This window comes from Actinia tenebrosa, unplaced genomic scaffold (genome assembly GCF_029948245.1).
Source record: "Actinia tenebrosa isolate PJP-AT-01 unplaced genomic scaffold, QUT_ActTen_1.0 PGA_scaffold14__42_contigs__length_11649687, whole genome shotgun sequence".
In the NCBI taxonomy this organism is placed as follows: domain Eukaryota; kingdom Metazoa; phylum Cnidaria; class Anthozoa; order Actiniaria; family Actiniidae; genus Actinia; species Actinia tenebrosa.
The window spans coordinates 6,538,504-6,563,709 of NW_028292574.1; the positions used below are offsets into that span (position 1 = coordinate 6,538,504).

Sequence of the window (25,206 nt, forward strand, 5' to 3'; positions counted from 1 at the left end):
CGTTTTTCGTGTTCGCTTGGGGTAATAGAATAAAGTTAGAGTAGCTTGGAAGCGATTGGCTATATTTCCAGCTAGATATAAACAAAAATTCTTGACTGCCGGCCATTTAGTAATTCGAAGGCCCTGGCCGGCTGCCGGCCATATCGACACAGCGTTTAACGTTTAATAAATGAACCTCTGGCAAAAAAAAAATGTAGATAATACTCAGTGGTGAGTGGAATTTGGAAAGTCTGGGTTCGATCCATATAATTTTATATGAATTCATATTGTACTAATTATAGTGTATATTTAGTCAAATAAACATAACAGCAAACAAAAGAATTAGAGTGAAGTAGTTCTAAATACGCTAAAGCATTTTATACCACTCTGTCATTTGTAATAAACATCTTTCGGGCATTAACATGTTAAACAATATACCAGCTATATATAACGAGTGAGTGGTTTTTGTATGTTTATTTTCGAAGTAATTCGCGAATTAAAGTAGTAGACCCAGAAAGGAAGTCACAAGATATCTTCAGGTTTATTTATTTCGAAATTCGCATTTCGAGTTCTTTAAAAAAGATTGATAGAAAATATAACGGTAAATTCCCACTGGCTAGTGATCTTGTGCTATTGAGTAGCTACTTATGACGGACTCAACTCGAACTCGAACTCGAAGTCCAACTCGACGTGTTACGACTCCCACTCAAAACGCCTTATTTTTAACATCGATAAATTCATCGCAAAGTGGCTCTACGACTGAAAGCATGCGTTGAGAGCTTTTAAGTATATCCATATCAGCAATAAAGAAACAGAAGAAAGAACTCGAGAAGGCCATAGGCATTGGTCACGTGATTATTTTTTCTGTCCAATGACAGCAAGAGGAGCATAATTTTTAGGAATAAGTCAAGCATTTCTGACGCACACGGCTCAAGTGCTTGGCTCAAAGATACAAAACACGAGGATTTTTTGCTATTTAATTAAGAACTGGTTTTCTTCTAGAGGCTGGATCGTTCAATCAAGTCTGGTTGTTTTCCATTGTTACGGTTGATGACCCACGTCGACCTCACACACACAAAGTTTCATTTTCACAGTACTTCAAAGTTATTTTATTGCAAGCCAACGTCTATATCGTCACAGTGTGCTTAAACCGTTGGTATTGAGCAACGACTGGGAAGATATTCATTATTCAGCTAAGCTCCTTCTTACGGATGTAGTTAAATCCTTCCAGATGGGCCCAGAAAATTCCACAGGTTGTCGAAAAATGAGCCAACGAATCTCGAAATGTAAGGACTTAAAGTTACAAATTTAACAGTATTAAAAACTTCGCCATTCCATTTATAACTAAAGTCTAGGTGATTTGGTGCATTGCTTTACTATAAGCAATAAGCCTTCTTGAAACAAGGATGCACTCAAGTAAGTAAAAGTCCTTATCTTATCCTATCAGATCTTAATGCTTCCTTATATAACAGCACCTTTGCCCAGTCTGAAAAGCCCAGTGCTCATCCCCAACAACATTGTTCAGTTCTGGCACTATGAAAATCCATATAAATGCATATGAAAATCCATAGTCTAAAATCTAAAATATCAGAGCAAGAATACTTTAGTTTTGACAAATTGCCAGCTTAAAAACTTGGTCACTATCTTATCGTCTTGATCCATTATCTTAGTTAAATGCGTCGATTCTAAGCTGGTTTTTGTAGCATCTATTTCAACAAACAGGAAGTATTTTAAGCTATGAGAAAAACAATTTCTTTCGGAAGGAAAATAGGTAATGTAGCTTCATATTATACAATAATGTCCTTGCGCGTTTAATTTGTTTTTTGTTTTTTTTTGTTTCGTATTATCTTTGAATAAAAAATTTTCCACCAACTCGCGCATCGAAATTAACAGTTTTCCTGTCTGCATGGGCGGTTTTGTCCGCAGGGTTCGTGCAAAGCTTCTGCTCTATCGACTTAAAACAAATACCGAAGCTGCTTGAACGAGAACATAGTGTGAGGAAGTGGTTGTGTTCTTAACAAAATAACCAAACCACATATAGTCGCTACTGCTGAGCGCATTTTATAGCGTATAAAAACTTGATCTGGGAGCTTATGAGGGCAGCATACCTCTAGCCTTTATTGGATCAAGAAACTTGGAATTCAGTAATTACTTTCTGAAGATTTTTTTTTTTTTTTTTACAAAATCCTTGTATAAAGTATCAAATATTTCGAAAATTATTTTTATAAAAAAAAATTGTTTATGAAAAAATTATAGCTATAGGTCTGAGTGTTTAGCTTTATTTGAATTGTTTTAATGTGTGGAGTTCACACATTATGATAAGACAATCATGTTTGCATATATTGTTTTTTGTGTGGGTGGGCTTGTAGGTTGCGTACTATGCATTGCATATATATTTATAAGTAAGTTTTGCAATATAGTGGATTTTCCTTCCAAAGTTTCGTTAATTCAATGTAGTTGTAATTTCTCTCTGTACTTGGTATTTACTATTTCATTTTCAACCTCTTTTTTTCGTTGAAATTTTCACGTAATCAGTATGTCTTCTTTCCCTGAATAATTTAATAGTTATTTATCGTTATACTTGTTGTTCTTTCGGGCCTACATTTTTTATATATTGCCAAGCAAAAATAGAAAAGACGATGCGTGTGGTTGTTTTGTAGTTTGGTTATTCCTTCGATTCGTTTTGCCCGAGGCGATTGAATTCGCATGCTGCATAAAGTATTGCTATTTCTGCATTTTGCGCAAAATAGGCCGTTATTAGATTATTATTATTTATTAGATAAAGCAAGTCTGCCCTGAATTGATAATTTAACAATTGCTTTGCCCTAATTTGTAAACTTCACATTCTAAGTCTCGAAACAGACAGTTGATCTAATGTTTCATACATGTTCTTTGCATTCAAACGAACACAACGAAAACAAGCTTACTATATTTTGCACTAAATTGGTGGTTTTTTCCCCTCACTAAATTGATGTTATTTGTTATCACTTTTTTCTTTCAAGTAGATAAAGCCTTTGTAAGATATTCACCAGTTCATTTATTTTAGATCTTGAAGCGGGTCAACAAATTAAAAGGAAGCTTTTTAGATATTTCATTTATCATAAGGCATCATTGAGGTAATGACTGGGTGTTCCGAGGCTAAAAACACTCGACGAAATAATGGATTTGGTCATCATATGTCCGCTTGGCAAATGTTGGGCAAATATGGTGCTCTATATTTGCCCATACATTTGCCTATGCAGGCAAAGGTCGGGGTAAATTTCTAATAAATTTGCCATTGCTTTGCCATACATCTGAACACATGGGTAAATATGTTATATATTTGCCCTTAGTTTAGACGCATTTACCCAGTGGGGATATATGATAACCGTTTTTGCCCTATATTTGCCCTATTGTCAAATGAAGGGCACATATGAAATCAACTTTGCACTAGGCTTTGCCCCATATTTACCTGGGGAGCAAATACAATACCCCAAACTGAGTATATCCGATGTGAGGTTTCCGTTTCAATTTATTGCAATCAAAACTTTTCAAAACAACTCAATAATTTTTCAACTGAATTATGATGGATGTTGGCTTGTTTTTACGACTTACGAGGGGGGAGTGCATGCAGGTCCATCTCAGTCATATGTGTCAATTTTTTCTCCTAACGCATGACATCAATGTTGCGACCACATTAATTCAATCATTGTTTTGCTTTGATGTCATGAAAGTGAGGTTATATGCGTTGATACACACAGGAAAAAACGCGGACGATGTATTTTTAATATGCGTAAGTCGTACATGCGTTTTTTCCAGTGACAATAAGAAAACTCATTAACCCATTAACCTCAGCTGCATTTCAAACCGCTAACATCTGTAATATTATTTGAAGCATCAATTTTGTTTAGTCTAAACATATGAATTCATCTTTTTTATTGGCAATATATGCAATTTCATTCATAATTATTTTAATTCATCTAATTTTAAACTCATCAAAGAATTCATTCAATTTTCATTTTGACTATCTAGTTACTGATGCACAGTTCAAACAGTTTATTTTTGATAGCTTTGAATATTTTTCCTGGATGATACTTTACTGTCATCTCCATCATCCGTACAATTTACGTTGTAAAGGACAAACAATTAATACTCTTTCTTTGTCAATAACATCGTAAGCAGCAACAAACTGGCTGTGTATCCTTTGTATGGGAATGAATGTAGAGGGCCCTTCCATTTCAAACAAGTTTCTGCACCAAATTTCATGTGGTCTGCCAATCCTGTGTCTTTCTGGATGTCGCTGATACCATCGAACCTTTGCCATACACAATGATTCCTGCTTGCCATCAATTATAATGGTTTGTTTAAGAAAGAAATCGACAACACCGGGGCGCAAGTCAAATGAATCGGTCTCAATACTGCCACTATATTGGCCACACCAACTTGCAAGAATGAAGGAAGAACGTTCCAGTCTAGAGTCAGAGGACCCTAGCTTTGTCCCCGAATATCCAATGGTACTAATTCTCTCAAACGTATCGGTAACACATTCAATGACCGAGTGTTGAGGTAAAATTGTTTCATAAGCTTTAAAGAGATATTCTGTATAGTCATCATCAAGAACATCAATGGATCGAGGTGAAAAACATGAGTATGCATTCATATTGCTCCATTCTAAGCAACGTAGTACTTGACCAACTGAAAGATTAAGTGTTGATGGTATTGATGGGATGCTTTCGCCAAGTGTTCCTACTTGTTGTGCCTCCTGAAGAAGTTGAAATACTGGTTGGAAAGTTTCTCGAAATCTCTCTGGTAAAGGGATATCTCTTAGTTCATGCTTTTGGAGAAATTTTCTCATGATTTGTATTTCAACAGATCTATTGTTAGTTCGAAACGCTCCTAAAATCCCATTGAAACGTTCGAAGCTGAAAAGCCAAAATGAATATACAGGCCCGTAATCTAAAATACATTGTTTGAGGTGCAGGTGTAGATGCATGTTTGGCGTAACACGTTCCTTTCCATATCTTTTTTCAAACGATTTACAAAATTCCACTAGGTAATCATGTCCTTCTTGTAGCTCTTCAGTTGTAATAAGTGGAGAGCAAAGGTGAAAGCAGGACAATACGAATAACCTCCACAGCTCCAAATCATCTGTTGGAACGATATTCCAAATGCAGAATACAGAATACAAGAGAGTCCATGTTTTCCACTGATCAGCAGTAAATCCTCCAAACGATGTTGATATCTTTTTCGGGAGACGCCCAATAAATGATGGTGCTTTGACGTCATCTACCTTTTCCTGGATTTTATTCAAATTTTCTTTAGAAATAATTGGCGTTTCAGCATTTAGCCATACATTTTTCATTAAATGTTTTGCTGTCCCTAAAAACAAATTGTGCATAGGATCAACAACATGGTAACGAGTACAATCGAAGTAAGGCAACTGTAAGAGTTCAGAATATCTTGTTCCAGTGGAAGTTTCAATTTGGTTTCGTTCATCAGCGGTTGTTGCATTGAGTATTTTCTGAGCCTCTCTTCGATGCTCTTCATTTGTCCTTGGTGTATCGTCATCTTCGAAACCTGAAAAATCCATGCTACTAAAATCTCCGGGAAAAAATCTTGTGCACTTTGAGCACCCTCGGTGAGCAGTACATCCTAAGAAACCGCAAACTTTTCTTAGTGCAGGAATGTCACAAGCAATACAAAGGAGGGCAGCTCGAAAACATCTTGCTGTTCTACTCCCATGAGGCCGAACTTGGATGCCTTCGTGCCACAATAAGTTCAATTCGGCTACAAGTGGTTGTAAGTACGTATTGATATTCAATTTGGGCTCGTGTGGACCAGGTATTACCCCAACTATTATTACGTTTTCCTCTTTGTACCTTTCTTTTCTCGGAAGATTTAGGAGGACCATATATATGACTCCAACGCTATAGACACTGTGCTTAAAAGGCTGAAACCAGTCAACATTCAGCATAAAAGCATAATTATTAGGCTGGGCAAGGAAAGGAGTGCCGTTAAAATATTGCCAATCTTTCCACACTTGGCCATCGTAAATATCAACTAAAATATCGTCCGGTACATTCCGATTTCTCCAAATCTCACATTTTTGTACAAAGTCTGGTCGCTTAATAAAGTGAGTTAGAGTGTCTCTGATGCTTTTATAACAATAAACTTTATGTGGGTACAATTTTGTCTGTCCATTTTTCAAACGAATTTCCTTAAGCAATTCCGCTCCACAAGGTGTGCGGCGAAACAATTGACGGTGATTCGGAAAAGCAATGTGAGAACATGGTTTAGCAATGACACGCCCGAATCTTGTTGTTATGCAGTCTTGAAAACGGTATAGGGTGTCGCATTTCGGACAAACAACATACTTTGAATGCTTATCTTTAAAAGAAAGATAATTTTTCAAGAGTTTGAAGGAGCTCGGGAAAACCAATACTGCGGTTGGGAAAATGATTGGCGAAAGCTCACACAAAACCTCAAAAATCGCTTTAAAAAAGGCGAGGAGAATATCAATGCCTCGGTCTGGTACAGAAAAGTATGCAGACCAAAAGCACACAAACAAGGCAATCCAGTTAATAAGGGTCACTCGGGAACTTGCTTCGACGGCAACGCTTATTTCTGCACTAGATTGTTCAAAATCTCTTTCTACGTCTTCGATATCAATATCCCAAGTTTCAACCAATCTCCTTCTTTCATTTCCTCTTATCTCTTCATGGTCAGATTCACTGTCCAACTTGTCATCCCAAAACACTTGATCTTCTTCCTCAAAGTTATTTATTCCGTCTCCTTTAAACATAAGCAAATACGATGTATTTTATTCATTCGGCATTGTATAACTGCAACATAGTATAAGATAAAGTCTGAAACCATTATAATACTAGAAAAAAAAATGTCAGTAAAAAAAACCTCATGGGCTAAGGGACCGGTCATTATTTAAGTTGACTTTTAGGGAAAATTTTTTAATTTTTTACTACAATCCATGGGGGGTTTTCGATAAACTTGGATGCCTTCAAATGGGGGGCCTTGAAATTTTTTTGCGTCACTGACAATTTCTCCTCCACCCCCCCCCCCCCCCCCTACCTCCAACTTAAATAATGACCGGTCCCTAAATGTATAATTTTGACCCAAATTTTGCTCTGAAAATAAATGATTTCCATTGAAAATAAAATATAAATTTCTAAGTCAGCAAAACAACAATTTATAATTCGTGAAAGAAAAATGATAAATCGAAAATAAAAAACCCAAGAGACATATTAAATAAATTACTTATAATTGTATTTCTCTAACTTGACAAACATGTTTTGCCGGATACCATGCTATCTCAGGATGACCACAGTCATGAATTGATTTGGAGACAAAAATGTACAGCAATATCCATTTGAACATAGTAAATTCTTTTTGGCGTTTTAAATGAGTTATCTCTAGCTATGATTTTATAAACTCTTTGAATGAACCTTTCTGAATGAACACTGAGGTTTTAATGGCAACCATAAGCCGATTACTTAATAATGCACCCTTCTTAAAAGTAACGGTGAAAACGAGGCTAAGATAGAAATAGAAAAGAATCATTTGTACCTCTAACTTAATCTCGCTTCAATAACACTAATGCTTGGTAGTAAATCCAATAGGGGAGCTAGATCATGTGCAAATCAGCCGCTTGTTAAAGATTCAGTCTTTTATCTATGCAGTTTGACTTTAACATTTAAAGATTATATAATCTAATCATCAAATAAACGTATAACATCAATACCTTTTTGTGAAGTAGCTGGTAAGAATTCGTCACTTGATGGTTGGTTTGTATTTGGCACATCAGAGGAGTCTTGATCAGTTTGGTCCAAAACGTTTATCTCGCTGTAGTCATTAGAAGAAGTGTCGTTCTGGCCGTCAATCTCGTGAGTGAAAATACTATCATTTGAGTCTTCGTCGTCATTCCGCTGTAATTGCCATTGATTTGTTAAAGGATCATAAAATTCTTCTTTGTGACGGCAAAATACTCTGTAATGTAAATCTTCGTTACAATGAAAGCAATGATAACGCTTTGACATCGCAGAAGACATTTTGTTTTCCAGAACTATATAATTAAAAAGACGGTGTGTATCATTGGGATAATTACTCAAAATCCAAGCATTTTGAATGGCTAACAGCCATATTCCAGCGTAATAAAGTTCCACGTCCATCAACCACATGCCACTGGACAAAAGCACGCCGGATCTTTATTACCGCGCCCTTTTCCTTAGAGCTGTCACTGTTGGCGGCAGATAATGGTACGATGGTTTTAGAGCTAGAAGCTAATCAAGTTTATTGCAATGATATTTCGTGAATCTAGGCTTTAGAAAAAATTTCATAACTTTATAAAATGGAGCAAATAGCTTTAAGATAATAAATACATTACTTAACATGAATCCTGGATACAACTTCAGCATTTTTATAAGACAGTTATTCCTTTTTTTATTATTAGACTTCATTATATGAACGTATATGTCATCACAAGTCACGTGATACGCCGTGATAGATAGGGGGTAGATTTGTTCGGTGGATGTGCTTATTCGTTCATTCGCCTTTTGGTCACAAACAGGTAACAAACTCTGTCGGTCATCTAGTTTCCCGCACATTCTATATCTTTGCTTATAAATTGCGTTCATTCGTCGCGATCAAAAAATGGGAAGAACATCTACACCTTTACCAGGACGCCCAATGCCAATCCATTCTGTTACTGCAACTACCAGTACAAGCAGTACCAGTAGACATACTGAAAATGGCGCCAATTCTCAAAGGCTTAACATACTTATTCCCTCTGTCCCTGGTGGTAACGAGGATGTGCTAAGAGAACACAGAAATCGCCTATTGCAAGCAACAAGCGAGAATGAGAACGTTGACCCCGACAGCGAAAAAGAAGAAATTTCTTCAAATTTCGAAACGATTGTGAAACAGTTTAAAGAACTGCAAGCACAAAACCGCCAAATACTAGCCGCCTTAAAAGAAAGCCAGCAGAACAAGGACAACAGCAAGACCAAGATTACTGTCTCAAAGGCTGTTGCAGTAAGTAAAGTGGCAATATTTAAAAAAGCAAGCTATTTTTATTGATAATTTTACTGGGAATTCTTGGCGCGAAGAGTAGTTGGTATAATTATGCAGCGGTATAATTTATGCAATGCTAAAATTGGCGGGAAACCCGCCATGGTAGTGGTTAATGCTACCAAACTTTATTATTGATTTCCAATAACAAGACACTGAATGATAATGATAATTTCCTTTTTTGTAAAGGAATTGATTTGATTTCGATTTTTTTCCCAATATTATACAATCACAGCCATACAAATAATGAAAACATTATTACTATGTCTAAGAATAACTTAAGGTACATCTTATGATTTTAATGAATTATATTATGTTATTACAGTCTGAAGTACGCTTGGTAGCAAAGAAATTACGGGACAGGGAAGAAAACCCTCTTATATGAGATTTTACTAAAGCGTAAGTATGAAAATTTAATAAAAATGATCTTGTCTGAATCATCCATAGTTTCTTTCCATATTAAGTTTCCACTTACCACTCAAATATGGCATTTCCTAATTAGTTTCAGAGATGACGTCAACGAACATATTAATAACGCAATAAGGGATAGAGTTCTGAATGTTCATAAGGATGTCTCTGCCGTCGAGTTAGAAGGTATTTATGTATTTTATATTACGAAGTGCGAAAGGCCTTATGCACCTATCAAAGTTAACCCGGGGGGGAGGGGTGAGGACAAAGGGTGGTGGTGGTCGGGGGGGGGGGGGGGGAGGGGGTAACGAAATCCTTTTAGAAATATTCAAATGCCGAAGGGAGGGGAAGCAGTTTGAAATAAAATAACATGGAAAAAAAAAAAAAAAAAGAAAAAAAAAACGAAAAAAAACGAAACAAAACAAAACAAAGCAAAAACAAATGGATGCTAAAGGAGTAATTGTCGGCCAAATGCCAAAATTTCTAACAAATTTTGTCTCAAGTTTTAATATATGGGTACTTGATATAATTTCAGCTGCCCTTAAAAGTCACTTTCTGACGAGAAGAAAGAGAAACAAAAGAGAGCGTTCAGGGGCCCTTGGAAGGCATCAAAAGATGCAGCGGAAAACACAAAGAAAACAAAATGTGAGTAAACTGAATTTGCAACGATTATGACTTTGTTTAATAAGAAACTTTGACTGACGGTGGTTTTTTTTCTTTTTTCTTTTAGCTCCTAAAATCCAGATCCAAGGCAGCGGACTTGTCAACCTCGCTATCACCAGGGGACAAAGAGAAAGTCAAGGCAATTATGAAACTGGAGTATATGTCATCAGAGGAGTCGATGTCAGAGGCGGATGACCAGGCTGATGACGATACAGCGGACAGTGGCTCTAATAACGAAGGGGGCCCTACTAAGCAGAGTAAAGTTTTAATAAAACACCCTCTGCCATGGAGAAGCCCCCTAGCTAATCAGTTCATGGAAAGCATGGACCGAAAGGCAAAAAGGAGGCTGTCAGAGCGCAGTCTCACCATGCTTTTGAAGCGGAAAATCGGGGAGCCGTCAAGACGCCCAAGGCCATCTGGAGGTCCCGAATGGGCATTGAGAGCCTAAAGGTTTTTATCAAATCAAGGGCACTGGGACACCGAACGTGGTTGGGGTTTCTACGAGTTTTATGAATTAAATCTTGTGTCACTGTTCCTCCGTTCCTTTGGCCTGATTTCTAGGGTTTTCGTTCTTCTTTCGATTACTTGAACGTTATACTCGTTTACTTGAAGAAATCCAAAGGTCAAACGGTATAGCAGCGGCTATTTAAGCCTATTGACCTTTGGATTTCTTAAAGTAAACAAGTATAATGTTCAAATAATCGAAAGAAGAAGGAAAACCCTAGAAATCAGGCCAAAGGAACGGAGGAACAGTGACACAAGATTTAATTCATAAAACTCGTAGAAACCCAACCACGTTCGGTGTCCTTAATTAAGTTTTTGCAGTTATAAATGAAGTGTACTACTACAGAATATCTAAAAAGAATCGTACATAAGCCACAGATCGATTGACAACTAAATATATTATGATCTCCTTTCACAAATTCTGTCACAAGATGAAACAAACACCTGTAATTAATTTACAGAACTAGCATTTTCAATTAGTTGTAGTTAACAAATTGTTCATAGTTAATCAGTCGTCAAGAAAAGGAAATTCACAATAAAAATGTTTCAGTATGATTTATGTCTTTTTTCCTGCTTCTTAGTATAGGTTAGCTATGTTTAAAGTATGAGGTGGTTGTCACGACATATATCGTTTCTATTTTTTTTGGCCTGCCATAAGTGACAATAGCTGAAGACTGATAATATAGTTAAATTTAGCAAATATGATGAGCATAATTCAACTGAGCAAATATGGCTAAGACGCGCTGGTACATCTGAGGCATTAAGGGGGCATTAATCACATATACGGTCAGAGCATATCGCATGGTATATGTAAGGCATAAATCACATATACGGCCTGGAAAAATACAGGGTATATGTAAGGCATTAATCACATATACCGCCTGGGCAAAGACAGGGTATATGTAAGGCATTAATCACATATACGACCTGGGCAAAGACAGGGTATACGTAAGGCATTAATCACATATACGGCCTGGGCAAACACAGGTTATATGTAAGGCATAAATCACATATACGGCCTGGGGAAACACAGGGTATATGTAAGGCATAAATCACATATACGGCCTGGGCAAAGACAGGTTATATGTAAGGCATAAATCACATATACGGCCTGGGCAAAGACAGGGTATATGTAAGGCATAAATCACATATACGGCCTGGGAAAATACAGGGTATATGTAAGGCATTAATCACATATACGGCCTGGGCAAAGACAGGGTAAATGTAAGGCATTAATCACATATACGGCCTGGGAAAATACAGGGTATATGTAAGGCATGAATCACATATACGGCCTGGGGAAACACAGGGTATACGTAAGACATAAAACACATATACGGGCTGGGCAAATACGTGCACATATCAAATGAGCATTCACATTTACTACCGGGTAAATGTATGGATGATATGATATCTGCTATATATTTGCCGTTTGGGATTTTACTGGGCCATACGGACTTTGCCATCTGTGCCCATGGGATAAATGTGTAGGTACATATCATATACAGTCATTGGGCAAATATTGTTTACTATTAGTCAAATATGATATTTGCCCATATATTTGTCTATATGTTTGCCTACATGACAAATCCATTTTTTCGTCGAGTGAAAGCATTTGCTGGAAGACTGTTTAATTTTGCGGGGTGTTTATAGATACGATCATTTGAGAGACACATTAAGTTAATGATAAATTGTTGGGCGTTCCAGCTTTTTAAAAAATATTTTGGGGACTTTTATCGCTTTCACTTTAGGGTTGGTTCTCTGTGTTGAGCCAGAAATTTAAGCTATAAATTTTCAGGATTTAACAAATTTAAACAACTTTTTTGCGAATGGTTTGTCATTTTTCATGTTCCTAAAATTCTATATGTGTTCCAGTGACGATGCTGTATACCTTTTAGATAGTTTTACTTCATTCGAATTTAGCAGAGACAAATCCTACTTTCGCCTTTATACCGCTGTTATTTTAGAAAGAACTCCTTCAGCCAATGAATTTTACTCAGTATTTTATACGCTTGCTGAAATCCCCAAATGTCTTTGATCCATCAACGAAGCCGCTATGAATGTGACTTCAGCTTAGTGTGTCACCGATAATTCTTTCAAGCATATTGAGTTCTCGAACTCTGTAACGACCTCTAGGCTGATCTTAGTCTTGGCGTTAGTTTTGTGCACCTTAGGTAGTACCGCACAAGATGACATCCTTATACATATTCATTTTCATCAAAATGTGTAGGAATATGTTTTGGAAATTGGATGAGAAACATGCCAGTAAAAATCAATCGTGTTCCAAAGTTTTCTCTAAACTGATTTCATAAGTCGTAGTTTTCGCTCTTTTGTGGGTTGTGGTATCGACAAAAAAGCGAAAACAAAGACTTATGGAATCATTCTATGTCTTTCCATGGAGTTAGCAGACTATGGTATAGTTAAGTTAGTAACGTTTAAGTGATTCAGAAATGCTTTCACAAGAGTCTAAAAGACTTTTTCCAAGTGATATTTTTGTAAATCTTAGTCACCATCACTATAAGGCCAGCCACATCTGTAGACATCACGTTTTTACTGATTTCAAATCCACAAGCGTAACCCCCTTCCTGTCGCGAAACCCTGAAAGCCTTCCGACAAAGCTAGTTTTAAGATTCACCTCTCCCGTCTACCAACAGAGCACCAATATTAGCAGTAATAATGTCTCGCATAATGACACCGCGTGCTATCAGGGCTCGGTCAACTTTGTCATAGAGATGTGACATTGAGAGGAAGTTGCTCCCTATAGAGATGTACGATATTAAGCATTTCGCTTTTAGTGCGATTGTGTTTTTAACACTGGGCATGGAGCGATGAATCATTGCGCAACAAGAAATCGGAAAAGGAGATTTCGAAGAGAACGCATATTGCTGCATGTGACCCTTTAAGTGGCTTCCAGTATGAACCAATCAGAGATTCTGTAGGGTTAGACTGTAGCACTATATAGTGGTAATAAAAAATGCATCAATTAAGGATCGAGAAAGAAACTATAGACAAAGCCCAATAGCTATTACACATCTTTCCCTAAAGAGACTGTATCAGACACTACAGTTACAACATTGTCATTTCCGGCATTGTCGTTGAAGTGCGACCCGCGAAATTTCATGTCTCGTTTGCCGACTAGTATTTCAACAACGGTCAATAAAAGAACTGCAGTAAATAAATAAATAAATAACTTGCAATAAAAAAAACCACTATATTTTGAGGAGATTTTCATTAAATATTTTAGGTTAGATCGAGGATTAAGATCCGTTTAATTGAGTTCAAAATCTCCCTCAGTCGACAAGAAAAGCACTATATATTTGCCAGTTGAGTAAGACAGCTATTAGCTACAATATATAGGTTACATATAGTCTAGATTTCTAGCTTTTGTTATCTTATAGTTTATCTCCGACGAAGGAACTACTATTTCCTATGCTGTGCTCAATATCCAACAAGCAACCAATAACAGTTTAGGTCTAATTGAGCGTGGTATGCTTCCAATCGAGCAATAAATATCAGCCCATATTAGACGATTCATCAATCCCTTAGGCATAGACTATATCAACAGCTATTAATTGATATTGGTATTTGGTTGTACAGTGCGTTGACTAGAGAAAATGAATTGATATCTTTTTGGTGGCACCGCGATGGTTGGTAATTGTGCCTCTTGGCGTTTGATTATTGAAATGACTAAAAACCTTAATTATGAGACTCCACGTTCTTTATGCACACTGTAAAATCGTTTTCTGTCACATCGTTTCATCATTCCTATTAATTGAATCGTTTTTGTTATTTAATTGAATTGGGGCACTTTACGATAACAAAAGATTACTCCAAGATTTCTCACGCGAAAATTCCCAAAAAGTAGGATCAAATATTTTTTCTTTTACAGTTTCTTTTATTGTATTAAATACAATATGACTACAAAAGCCTGTTCATCCAACACAAAACGTTTCCCAAGCTTGCAAAAAGAATTGTAGGTTTTAAAGACTAAAAATAAGACTGCCTGCATGACGTACAGGTGCACTTGAGACATCAAACGATGCCGTTCAATAAAGCAGAACAATAGCTTAAATGGTAAAACTAACTCTTGAAACGTGGCTGACTTTGACCTCAAGGTACTATCCCTTTTGGTGGAGTGGATTTGCGATATAAGCTAGTTAGCAAAGTCTTTTAGATCACTAAGGTGAAGGATTAGCTTGCTTGCTGGTGATGGAGAGAGTCATTTGCAGTTTCTCTGATGACACTGGCAATTGATGTCTTTTTTGAACGATGTTTCATGCTATTTCTAGATTCACAATTTAGGGATGGATCAAAGAAAAGATACTTTTCTCGGAGATTCTGCTCTTATTATTTTCTTGGCGAAAGAGGACACTGATAGTAAAATTTACGACAAGATGGCATTCAAGTTCCATGAAATCCGGCCCACAAAAGTAGTCACATCGCAGCTCGTTCCTTTGCTTTAGCTTTGTCTTATTTGTAACTCGTCTTGCTTTGGATCTTTCCCTTTATGATTCGAGGGCTTTTTACCAGGTTCTCCGTTCTTCTTCCCTCCGTAAAGCCCAACACACTAAATTATTATCGCACTAAATTCCAATTCAATCTGTGAATTAGGATCAGCCAAGAGGTTGTTCCTTGCAGGCTTCGGTAAAATGTGAAGGTTTTTTTTCGTTGATCACTTTTCTTGAATGACTGACTTCCTTGAAATCGTATCCAACAGTTACATCGATTCGGTTTTTTTGAGGTTTCCTTCGTAGTAATAGTGAATTTGTTAAACTAAGAGTATGGTGGATTTATCAATCTAGCAACATCTTCCTAACGGGTCCCAGGATGCAAGTTTTGGATGTTGGATCCCATGATGGACTTATACTTCAATACCCTTATGACATATCTGTTTCTGCCACTTGTGCTTCTGTCATTTTCCCACTGAAAGAAGCACAAGTGGTAGGGAAGGGTGTGTTTCTTAACCACATATATGGCTATGATGGAGCGGACAATTGACGAGGAACTGGAAATTCAACATGAGAGAAGAGGCAAGGAGGTCGGATTGTAAGTATAAGAATCAACTAGCGGCAGTACAAAAAAAAAAAAAAAACTTGTTATCGATTATCACCACCGCAAGTACAGCAGTGGCACGGCTCAACGAGGTCGAACTGAAAGCAAGTGAAAGGCGTACACTCGCCTCTCACATACCTCTGAGCTGTTTATTCGCGACCGAAAGTGAACGGAGGTCAAATATCCATTTACAATCTTGCATAGGTATGTTGTTATTAACATCGCAGAAAGTTAGTTATATTAGTATACTATAGGGGCCTTTGAACGATTTTATAACTGAAGATTCAGTTAATTACTTGGCGTGGCTTATTTTCTATTATTTTGCTGAAGGGCGCCCTAGATAGTGATTGATCACTAACATGCATGTTGATGAACTCATTGTTGGAAAAATTAAAAAAATCGTGGACTCCGAATTTTCTTTATTTTCATTTAGTGATAAATGACATTTTTTTTTAGAATTTCACAATATTTTATATACCAAGTAAAGCAAAACATTTTATTTTTGGAATATATTCTTGGCTTTCACCCACGTGACACCGGTCTTGACAACGGTTGCTATCCGCCATCTTTGTGCCCCTCGATAGTAAACAAACAGACGCGACAGAGAGATATGTGTGAACTTTTCACTGAACATGGTGCATTGTATCGTAGTTGGTTGCGGTTCAAAGAGCGGTAAGAAAAAAGTTTCCTTTTCTTCAATACCTAAAGTGATATCGAATCAAGGCGAAGAGCACGAAGAGATGACACGAGAGCGGAGAAGGCTTTGGATTTCGGCCATCAGTCGAGGCGATACTGACGCGAAGAGGGTTCTTGAAACCGAACGTGTTTGTGGTCTTCACTTTGTCTCTGGAAAGCCTGCAAAAGTCTGGGACAGATATAATATTGATTGGGTTCCACCTATTAACCTTGGAAAAAAGGAAAGTCAGGAAGAAGATCTGAAGGAAGCAGCGAAAGCTAAGACAGAACGAGCTGAAAGGGCAAGAGAGCGCAGGAAGCGAATCATAGAACATCAGCAACTTGGAGTCGAGAGGAAAAAGAAGGACTTGAATCAAATTGGGAGTGCTGTCCAAGATATCGAGTTTTCTACCGAAACACAGAGTAATTCATGTTTTAATATTGAGCCTTCTTGCAGCAGTGCGAATGATGAGCGTGAAGAAATACTCGACAAGAGCACCCAGACACCCGTAGTGACTTTCAAGGACGAGTCAACACAAATGGACTTAGACTTAACTTATTTTGAAGGTTCACAGAACGCTGACACACAGACAGATGAATTTGAATACATGTTTTTAAAATCTGCATATCAAGCTCCGGACAGAGAATTCTTCGATACAGCTGATAAAGTTCGATTTTACACAGGACTACCTTCCTATGAAGTCCTGACGGTGGTGTTTGAGCATGTCGCGCCACATGTTCAACGGAAATCTACAGTTCTTAATAGATTTCAAGAATTTGTGCTGGTACTGATGAAGCTGAGACTAAACGTTCCCTTTCAAGACCTAGCGTATCGTTTCGTGGTGTCCCTGTCAAGTGTATCAAGAATATTTACCTCTTGGATATTGGCAATGGATTCTAGGTTGTCCTGCTTTATCCATTTGGCCTGAAAGGGAACAGTTGTGGAAAACTATGCCAATGTGCTTTCAATATACATTTAGGCGCAAAGTAACTGTCATAATCGATTGCTTTGAAGTTTTTATTGAAAAACCAACAAATCTTATGGCCAGAGCTCAAACGTTCTCATCTTATAAGCGCCACAACACCATAAAGATCCTTATTGGTATCACTCCCCAAGGTACAATTTGCTTTGTTTCTGAAGCTTGGGGTGGCCGCACCTCAGATAAATATTTAACTGAGAATTGTGGATTCTTAGATAAGTTGACCCCAGGGGATACAGTCATGGCTGATCGGGGATTTACCATCACAGAAAGTGTTGGTTTAAAGCATGGAAAACTGGTAATTCCAGCATTTACCAAAGGGAAAGCCCAGTTAGATCCCATTGACGTTGAACATTCAAGGGGGATAGCCAGTGTTAGGATACACATCGAAAGAGTGATTGGTCTACTGCGGCGAAAATACACTATTCTGGAAGGAACACTGCCCACAAACTTTGTAAGCAGCAACCAGAATGGGTCACCTGAATTCCAGGTACCAATCATTGACCGCATTTTAAGGGTTTGCTCTGCACTTGTTAATTTTTGTCCTTCCATAGTGCCATTTGAGTAGTACATTTTTCATAAAAAGCAGGGGTGGTAACAATGTTTAAAGTTTTTTCTATAATAACATTATACCAGGAGAAATCATTATTACATTGCGACAGGCACAAAACACTAAAATCACAATTACTATTTCACTAGAAATAAAGCAACAATTTTATTCACGTTCTTCAACAAGTCCAAATATGGAGGGGACAAACAATCTTAAAAATTAAATTTTGATATGAAAAAGGGCATGAAGGAAAAAGAAAGTGAAAATAACTCTTTACCTATGGCCTAATTTTTCATCTGAGATTATGTGCTAAGAAGATAACTGTGGCTAACACATGAATACTGATTTTGATTCAACTAACAATTTTTTAGCCAGAGAGAAATTGAAAAATATTATGCCAAAGGTAAACAGAGGTCTAATAATATTCAATAGCAACTGAAATGTTTATTAATTAATTTTATTGCTAGAAATATTGCTCTATGTATGACTCATTGTCATGTTACTGTTTCTTCCCTGATACACCATTTCCCTGAACATGGGTTCCTGCTTATTTTAATATTGTCACTAGATTTCATAATAAGAGATGTAGATTGAATCTCGAAAGAAAAGATTTTAATATGTTGGTGTATTTCTCAAAGCAGAATTAATCTGTTTTGACTGAGCCTAAAGTAAGAAGCTGATAATGCTGGACAGTTCAGACACAAACATTTTTACATTTTATTCACTGAGTTCCAATGAAAAGATGTCTGATTTAAATCACTTAAATGAAGTATTTATTTTGATTATCAGCTTTTTGCTTTTGGTTATTTATTAAAAATTATTTATTATAATATTTATGTCATATTACTGACTATTACTTATCACTAATAATTTTCTTTGCTAAAGAATGAATTAAAAAGTTGGAAACATGCTTATTTGTCCACCTTTAAGGGAAGCTAATAAATGGGGACGCATTTTAGCAACATCAAAAGTTACATGACTGGGGTTAGTACCAAAAGCCAAACACGTAGCAAAAGCAACTGAAAAAACTCCGCAGTCGCTACCATTACTTTGTTGCTGAACTGGTACAAATTCTAAATTAACTAGTCTTCCACCGATTAAGTCATTTGCTTGCTCCTCTATTTCCTGGCTAATTGCATGATGGTAGAGACTATCATAAAGATTTACAACACCAGGTAAGCATCCTATACTGCTAATACATACCCAGTGATCAGTCCCTGTATGCAAAATCTGAATAAATTCTCCCGAAACTACATCAAAGTTCCTTACTCTTCCTAGGGTTGGGCGCTGAAATCCCTCAATTGACTGGTTTACATTCTGCAATAATACTTGGGTAGCTTGAATTATATCACCATTAAGCCATCCAGCAGGATCACTGATGAGGTCATAATCAGCATTGTTTAGTGTTGCAAGGGCACTATACTTGTCAACAACACCGGTTGTAACCTGTGTGATTTCAATATCGTCTTCACTGTCACTATTACAATCATCTGTTTGTGATTCTGAAGTTTCTGGTGATGGTGAATTGCTTGGCTTGGCAGAGGTTGTCTTTGAAGAAGTAGAAGTGGTAGGTGTGGATGATTTGTTTTCTTTAGCTTTACAGGCACCACACACCCACGTTGACTGGTGATTCTTTGGCATTCTTTTCAATCCCAAACAGCTAAGATGAAAAAAATGACCATTTGTACAGTTGGCATTGTGGCACTCGACCAGTTTATCACTTATGAGTGCCTTTGCATTACAAACACAAATAGCATTGCATTGCATTGCAGCTTGGTTGACAGTAGATGGTTTCGGCTTGGCTTTTGAAGCCCCAATTCCTCTCTTAAACTGTGGCAGCCTGCTGCAGTGAGGACAATACCATCTTTTAGGTATGGACTTCCCACCTACAGCCAAACATTCTATGTGAAATTGGCCATAAGGACAGTCAGCATTACTGCAGGAGACCATCTCATCACTGCACTGTCCTCTACAAAAGCAGACTGCTTGATCACCTGGAACTTTAATGATAACATTGCACTTTCTTGTGTACCACCGTCCCAAGATCTCAGGGAGTATGCCAATCCTCCAAAATGCTTCAAGCTTTTTCACGACAGTTTTGAAGTGGTGGGGGTCTGGGTAAATTCTCTCACACACAATGTGTGCATTTCCATCTGAATCCACAGCACAAACAACAAAGTCAGCATATTTTCTTTCTGGCAGAGTAAACAACTGTTGTTGAACCTGTAAGTAATAATTGTGGCTCTTCTTTAGCTTCATTAGGCCATTTACCACCTCAAGACAAGAGTTTTTTTGTAGAACATACTGCTTAAAGTCACAGTTGGGGATGGAAATGGGACATTTCACCTCTCCACATCCCAATCCGCAGCAATTGCAAGAAACTAAAAAGTCTGGGGTTGCATGGATGAAAGGAAATTCCCTGTTGATGAACAAACCACATCTCTTAAGTTCAAAGTTAATATGCTTTGTTTTCATTAAGCTTTCATATGCATTAATGGCATACTGTTCGTACTTGATGCCATGTCGAATGGCCTTGTTATCCAGCTTGTACAAGTGGGGGTAGCAGATAGATTGGATCAGTGACTGGGAGGGCTGAGCTAGGTTGGTGTTGTAGGCAGCACCACATACAGAGGCTCCAATTCTGCCAGCACGATGTCTAAAAAAACCTGGGCCCTTAGCTTGATCTCTTGTGTCTTGCTCAACCGCTTTTATCTCCTCGTCTGAAATGTTCAGCTTGACATCTAAGCACTTTCGCAACAGTTCTAGATAATCTAGATCTAAATTACAAGGCTCGTAAAGATCACATAAAACTGGAACATTCCGACTTTTGGAAATGAAATGGTCAGCGAAGGGGTCGATTAAACTTAACAAAGCAGCTTTTGTTTGGCAGTTGTAGAGTTTTGTGTAAAATTCCTCCTTTTCCGCTGCTGAAACTTGGGCTGAAGGGTTCGGGTCTCGTCCAGGTCCAGCTTGATTTTTACGAGACTGTCCTAAATTTTCATCATTCAATTTATCAATGTTACTGTCTAGAATCTCTTTGAGTTTTTTCGCAGAAGAGAAATCTATGTCCTTGGCCCTTGCGTAAGATACTTGGTTGACATACGTGGGAAGAAGCCACGTGCACTTAACTTGGGTACAGGCTAATTTCCCGTTGATTCTTGTCCAACATTCGATGTAAAATGAGACGCTGGCAACATGCGAACAAGATTCTGCTAGGCCTGCTTTACAACCCAAACAATGAGCAGAAAAAATCGTACCATCCTTGCCGGCAATGATCCAAATATCGGCCAGAGGGTCATTCATGCGTTGGGAATGGCGAACTTTCGCCACGACCACATGCTTGCTTGAGATAATTCGTCCTCTTACTGAAGCCACAAATCCAGACACCACTTGATTATATGCTTCCAAACTCTTGTAATTTTTAAACTGATCGTTCGTATAATAGCTCGTCTGCAAAACCAAGTAACTAAACAAATCTGACTGCTCTATTGGAGGCAAACATTCAGGATCAAACTGCTCACTTGGTATGGTGACTGGATCAACGCCTACTGCCTCGATCTTCTTCAAATAACGTTCCTTTACATGACTTTCAAGACCTGATCCATATTTCGAGAGCACTGGCACAGCCATTTTCCAAAGTTTTGAGACGTCATTTGGCTCTGAAGCGAGCTAAAACTCTAAACACTATAAAAATGGCCTACTATTATCACAACATTTCACACTCGGAGGAGCACAAAGATGGCGGACGCCCATATTTGGATAGGTCGAAATAGGTCAGTGACGTCACGTGAAAGCCAAGAATTGGCAAATATTACAAATAATAGAAAAATAGACATGTTCTTAAAACCTTCAATAGGACGTTTGCATGATCGCGTCATTGACCTTCACTACGAGACTCCCTTGCACACTTTCTTTTTTTCGTTTAATATGCACCAATTGTCTTACTATTTTCATGAGGGAATACAAATTTAAATAAAATTTAAAAAAATTGGCGAAGCAACTCGGTAGTGGGAGTCAAATGACGCCATCATGCAAACGTCCTTTTTGGCGTGCTAGGCTTTCTGGAGGGAGAAATACTGAAGAAAAACTCTTGAATCAAGGGATGTGATGCGGAGTTTGTGTGAAATCAAACCCGAGACTTACTGGTTGGGGACGGGAAGGTGACGCCCAAAGATAAGATGCAAACTGAAAGTGCGCGCGCGTGCTCTGTGCTTTCCGTATAAAACAAGCGCTCCCAACCAATCAGAACGCGAGATTTCTAACTGTTATTTTATAGCGTATCGTATAATCCACATATTGTCCTATATTATAATCACTATACTATGTAAGTTTAAAAAAAAAAAAAATCAGTAAGGCGTGTGCCAATATCTGTCCACCTAATTCATATCTTTAAAAAACCGTGGGAGACTGGTAATGAACGTTTAAAGAAATGTTTTGGCTAACGTCAGAAGTTTTTAGGATTATAAATATTTACGACAATAGCTGGATCTTCTCCAATTTCTGTTTCTAAGATTATAAACCTTCCTCTTTTGTTTTCAATACTATTTTTAACAACAATGTCACATGAAGGATGTCAAAGAATCAGAAGAATTCTTTATTATCCTGGTAACGAACTTGATAACGAGGACAATTGCCATGAAATAAGAAAAAAAAAACAAACAAAGAAAAAAGGAAAAAAACAAAAGAAACAAACAGAGAAAGAAACATTCAAACAAACAAGTAAAACAGTTGGGGAGCAAAACAAATTCTTAGCCATAATTTTGCTTCTTGGACGAAAAGAGACTATTCACGGTCCCTTTTCCCCTCCAGATTCAGTTCAGTCAATTTGGTAATTTTTTCCTGTTTTGGAACTCGTCCCTACTCCCCGCGCATCCAAGACTGCGAAAAACCCCATTCTCGTTCCCAGATCCTCCTCGGTTGTCGTTGGAAAACCCTACAACCAGAAGCAAGGAATATTGCGACCGCGTCCTCAGGGCGCATGCTCGAACTCTTTCCAAGACAAGCTAGCAAGACAAGCATGGACAAGCCTTTGGCTTTGTGAAATCTACAAATAGCGAATAAAAACATCGATTATCCAATAGATCTAGAAGATCTATCGTTCTTCTTAAAAGTCAATCAAATTGCAAGAGTTTGTAGGGTTTTCCAAAGCCGAGACAACCGAGGAGGATATGGTAACGAGAATGGGGAAAAAACCCTGACTCAACTGACACTGGAGGCCGGGATAGAAGGCTAACCAGTATCACCACCAGTCTCCCACCCAATGTTCCACGGATATGAATATGGCGTACAATGCTTTATCTTGATCTAGCTTATTTCTTATGGCTGTGGTGCGCCAGCTGGCTTCTCGCCGCCATCTCGTCCTGCAATAGTGATGTAAGGGTTTTCTGTAAAAAATTCCAAAATTAGTATAAAATCAGAATAATAGCCGACTCAAAACTTGAAATTCTGATTGGATATGCCATAATCCAATCAGAATTCGAGTTTTGAAACGATAATTTCGAATTCTTTGTATTCTCAGAAAGGATAATAAATTTCAATATTCAAATAATGAACATATACTATTAATGGAATCTAGGGGCGTTAGCTTGAGCCGTTTTAAATGTAATCCTTTTGCGCTTGTCTTTCTAATAATTTTATATCGAAGTCTAGCTCAGATATGAAGTACAAAATGAATAATCGCTTACCTGCCCATCTTGTGTCCACTTCACCGCCTCGATTTCGGAAATCCAAGAAAATGCAAATACAGAACAGTGGCTAAAAAATATAGAAAGGTATGAGGGAGGAGGGAGGGAGGGAGGGAGGGAAGGAAGGAAGGAAAAAAGAAGGAAGAAACGAAGAAAAGGAAGAAGGAGGAAACGAAGGACGAATGTTTTTGCTACTGACATAGCTTACCTTGAGGATAAGATTGAGAATAGCCATACTTAGCTTTGATTAAAGAACTTGTTTTAGTTGAAGGTCAAAACATTGCACAATAAGCCTGAAGCGAGATGACGTTTTACCCCCGACTCTATACCATAATAGCTTTTAAAAAATTTTCATATTAAATTTTTTGATTCCTTAGAGAATACAGGAACAATAGTCATAATTAAAGAACAAAAGCAGTGTGAAAAGGATTATGGTCTAGAGACGGGGGTAAAACGTCATCTCGCTTCAGGCTTATATTTGATAAAGTTATGTTTTTTATTGCAAGATGAATACGATGAAAACGATAAAACAACTGAAAAGAAAAATTGTTAGCATGAACATTTAATGTCAAAGTTAAGCACCATGAACAAAGGATACCCAGCAGTGAATCTAAGTGTGGACCCTGAAAAACGAAATGATGTATAAATTCAATTACTGGAAATGAAAAGAAATGGAATTGAAGAAATAAAAACAAACTCTTTGTATACACCAAATTTTAAAAAAGTTGTTGGGTTGCAGCAGTCAAATCATCTTAAAGCGAAGACTGAAGGGCGTTCTGGGTAAACAGAAGGGTCAAACCTGCTCAAACATTCATTTCATTATTGGAAGTTTGATTTCCATCTTGCTTTGAAGCTTACATTAATGAAACGAACGTTGCAAATTTGAATTCTGGGCTCGGATTAAAAGTTTATTTAGTTCTTCACATGCAGATTCATGCGAAGCTAAAATTATTTCAACAATTGTAGTGATAATGATAGGAACTGTAATAAAGCTGATATTATGCATAATTGCCGTTTTACAGCTCTTGACCATTGATTCAAGTTACTGAAAAAAGCATTTTGTCACTTTTCATGCATGTGTCTGTATGTAAACACCCAGGCCGGATATCAAACGATATCGACTACAGAGAATACCCCTCGGCTTTGATAAAAAATGAAAATCACTTTTATTTAAGTGTCTAGTCGTTCTAGCGCTTTCGCTCTAATTGGGGACACTTTTCGCTCACACCCACTACCCACTACATTTAATATTCTATGCACACAACGGTCAACTCACATGTTGATTTTTACGGAGGGAGGAAACCGGAGAACCCGGAGAAAACCCTCGTAGCATAGGAGAGAACAACACATCAAACAAACTCAATTCACATGTGGCGACCGCAGGGCTCGAACCAACGACCCGACCCGTTGGACCCACAGCGGTGAAAGACGACGCGAACGCCACCCATGCTACCCATAACATAATTTAACCTTTTCAGCCCGACAGTGTTTTACAATTTGGAGTATACATATTGAATGTGCGATGTACAGACCGTTTGGTAAATCACCCAATCTAGAGTCATAATAGATAGCAATAGCAACAATGTCACTGATGATAGTGAAGATCATGACCAACAGAAACTGAAAGGGAAAATCAAAATATATTGAGATA

At 37.6% G+C, this 25,206-nt stretch overlaps 5 protein-coding genes and 1 long non-coding RNA gene across 6 annotated transcripts; 3 read left to right on the top strand and 3 right to left on the bottom strand.

The window, feature by feature from the left end:
* Positions 1-1,551: 1,551 nt before the first annotated feature.
* Positions 1,552-8,274, bottom strand: LOC148911339 (uncharacterized). The gene is made up of 3 exons (XM_089029352.1): positions 7,715-8,274; positions 5,838-6,750; positions 1,552-1,558 (listed from the first exon to the last, which is right to left on the bottom strand). Exons 1-3 carry the CDS (start codon positions 8,148-8,150, stop codon positions 1,552-1,554), a joined length of 1,356 nt encoding a protein of 451 aa, XP_088885478.1. The 5' UTR covers positions 8,151-8,274.
* Positions 8,275-9,531: 1,257 nt separating this feature from the next.
* Positions 9,532-10,782, top strand: LOC148911340 (uncharacterized). Its single transcript, XM_089030017.1, has 3 exons — positions 9,532-9,633; positions 9,983-10,092; positions 10,178-10,782. Exons 2-3 carry the CDS (start codon positions 10,063-10,065, stop codon positions 10,556-10,558), a joined length of 411 nt encoding a protein of 136 aa, XP_088886143.1. The 5' UTR covers positions 9,532-9,633; positions 9,983-10,062; the 3' UTR covers positions 10,559-10,782.
* Positions 10,783-16,298: 5,516 nt separating this feature from the next.
* LOC148911341 (uncharacterized) lies at positions 16,299-17,270 on the top strand. The gene has a single exon (XM_089029353.1). It carries the CDS (start codon positions 16,299-16,301, stop codon positions 17,268-17,270), a length of 972 nt encoding a protein of 323 aa, XP_088885479.1.
* Positions 17,271-17,292: 22 nt separating this feature from the next.
* On the top strand, positions 17,293-17,889 carry LOC148911342 (uncharacterized). Its single transcript, XM_089029354.1, has one exon. The coding sequence runs from the start codon at positions 17,293-17,295 to the stop codon at positions 17,887-17,889; it is 597 nt and encodes a 198-aa protein (XP_088885480.1).
* Positions 17,890-18,017: 128 nt separating this feature from the next.
* LOC148911343 (uncharacterized) lies at positions 18,018-21,982 on the bottom strand. The gene has a single exon (XM_089029686.1). It carries the CDS (start codon positions 21,499-21,501, stop codon positions 18,763-18,765), a length of 2,739 nt encoding a protein of 912 aa, XP_088885812.1. The 5' UTR covers positions 21,502-21,982; the 3' UTR covers positions 18,018-18,762.
* Positions 21,983-22,126: 144 nt separating this feature from the next.
* Positions 22,127-25,175, bottom strand: LOC148911344 (uncharacterized). The gene is made up of 5 exons (XR_016119746.1): positions 25,088-25,175; positions 24,154-24,178; positions 23,764-23,810; positions 23,556-23,625; positions 22,127-23,255 (listed from the first exon to the last, which is right to left on the bottom strand). It is a non-coding gene; the product is annotated as an uncharacterized LOC148911344 (long non-coding RNA).
* Between the last annotated feature and the right edge of the window lie 31 nt (positions 25,176-25,206).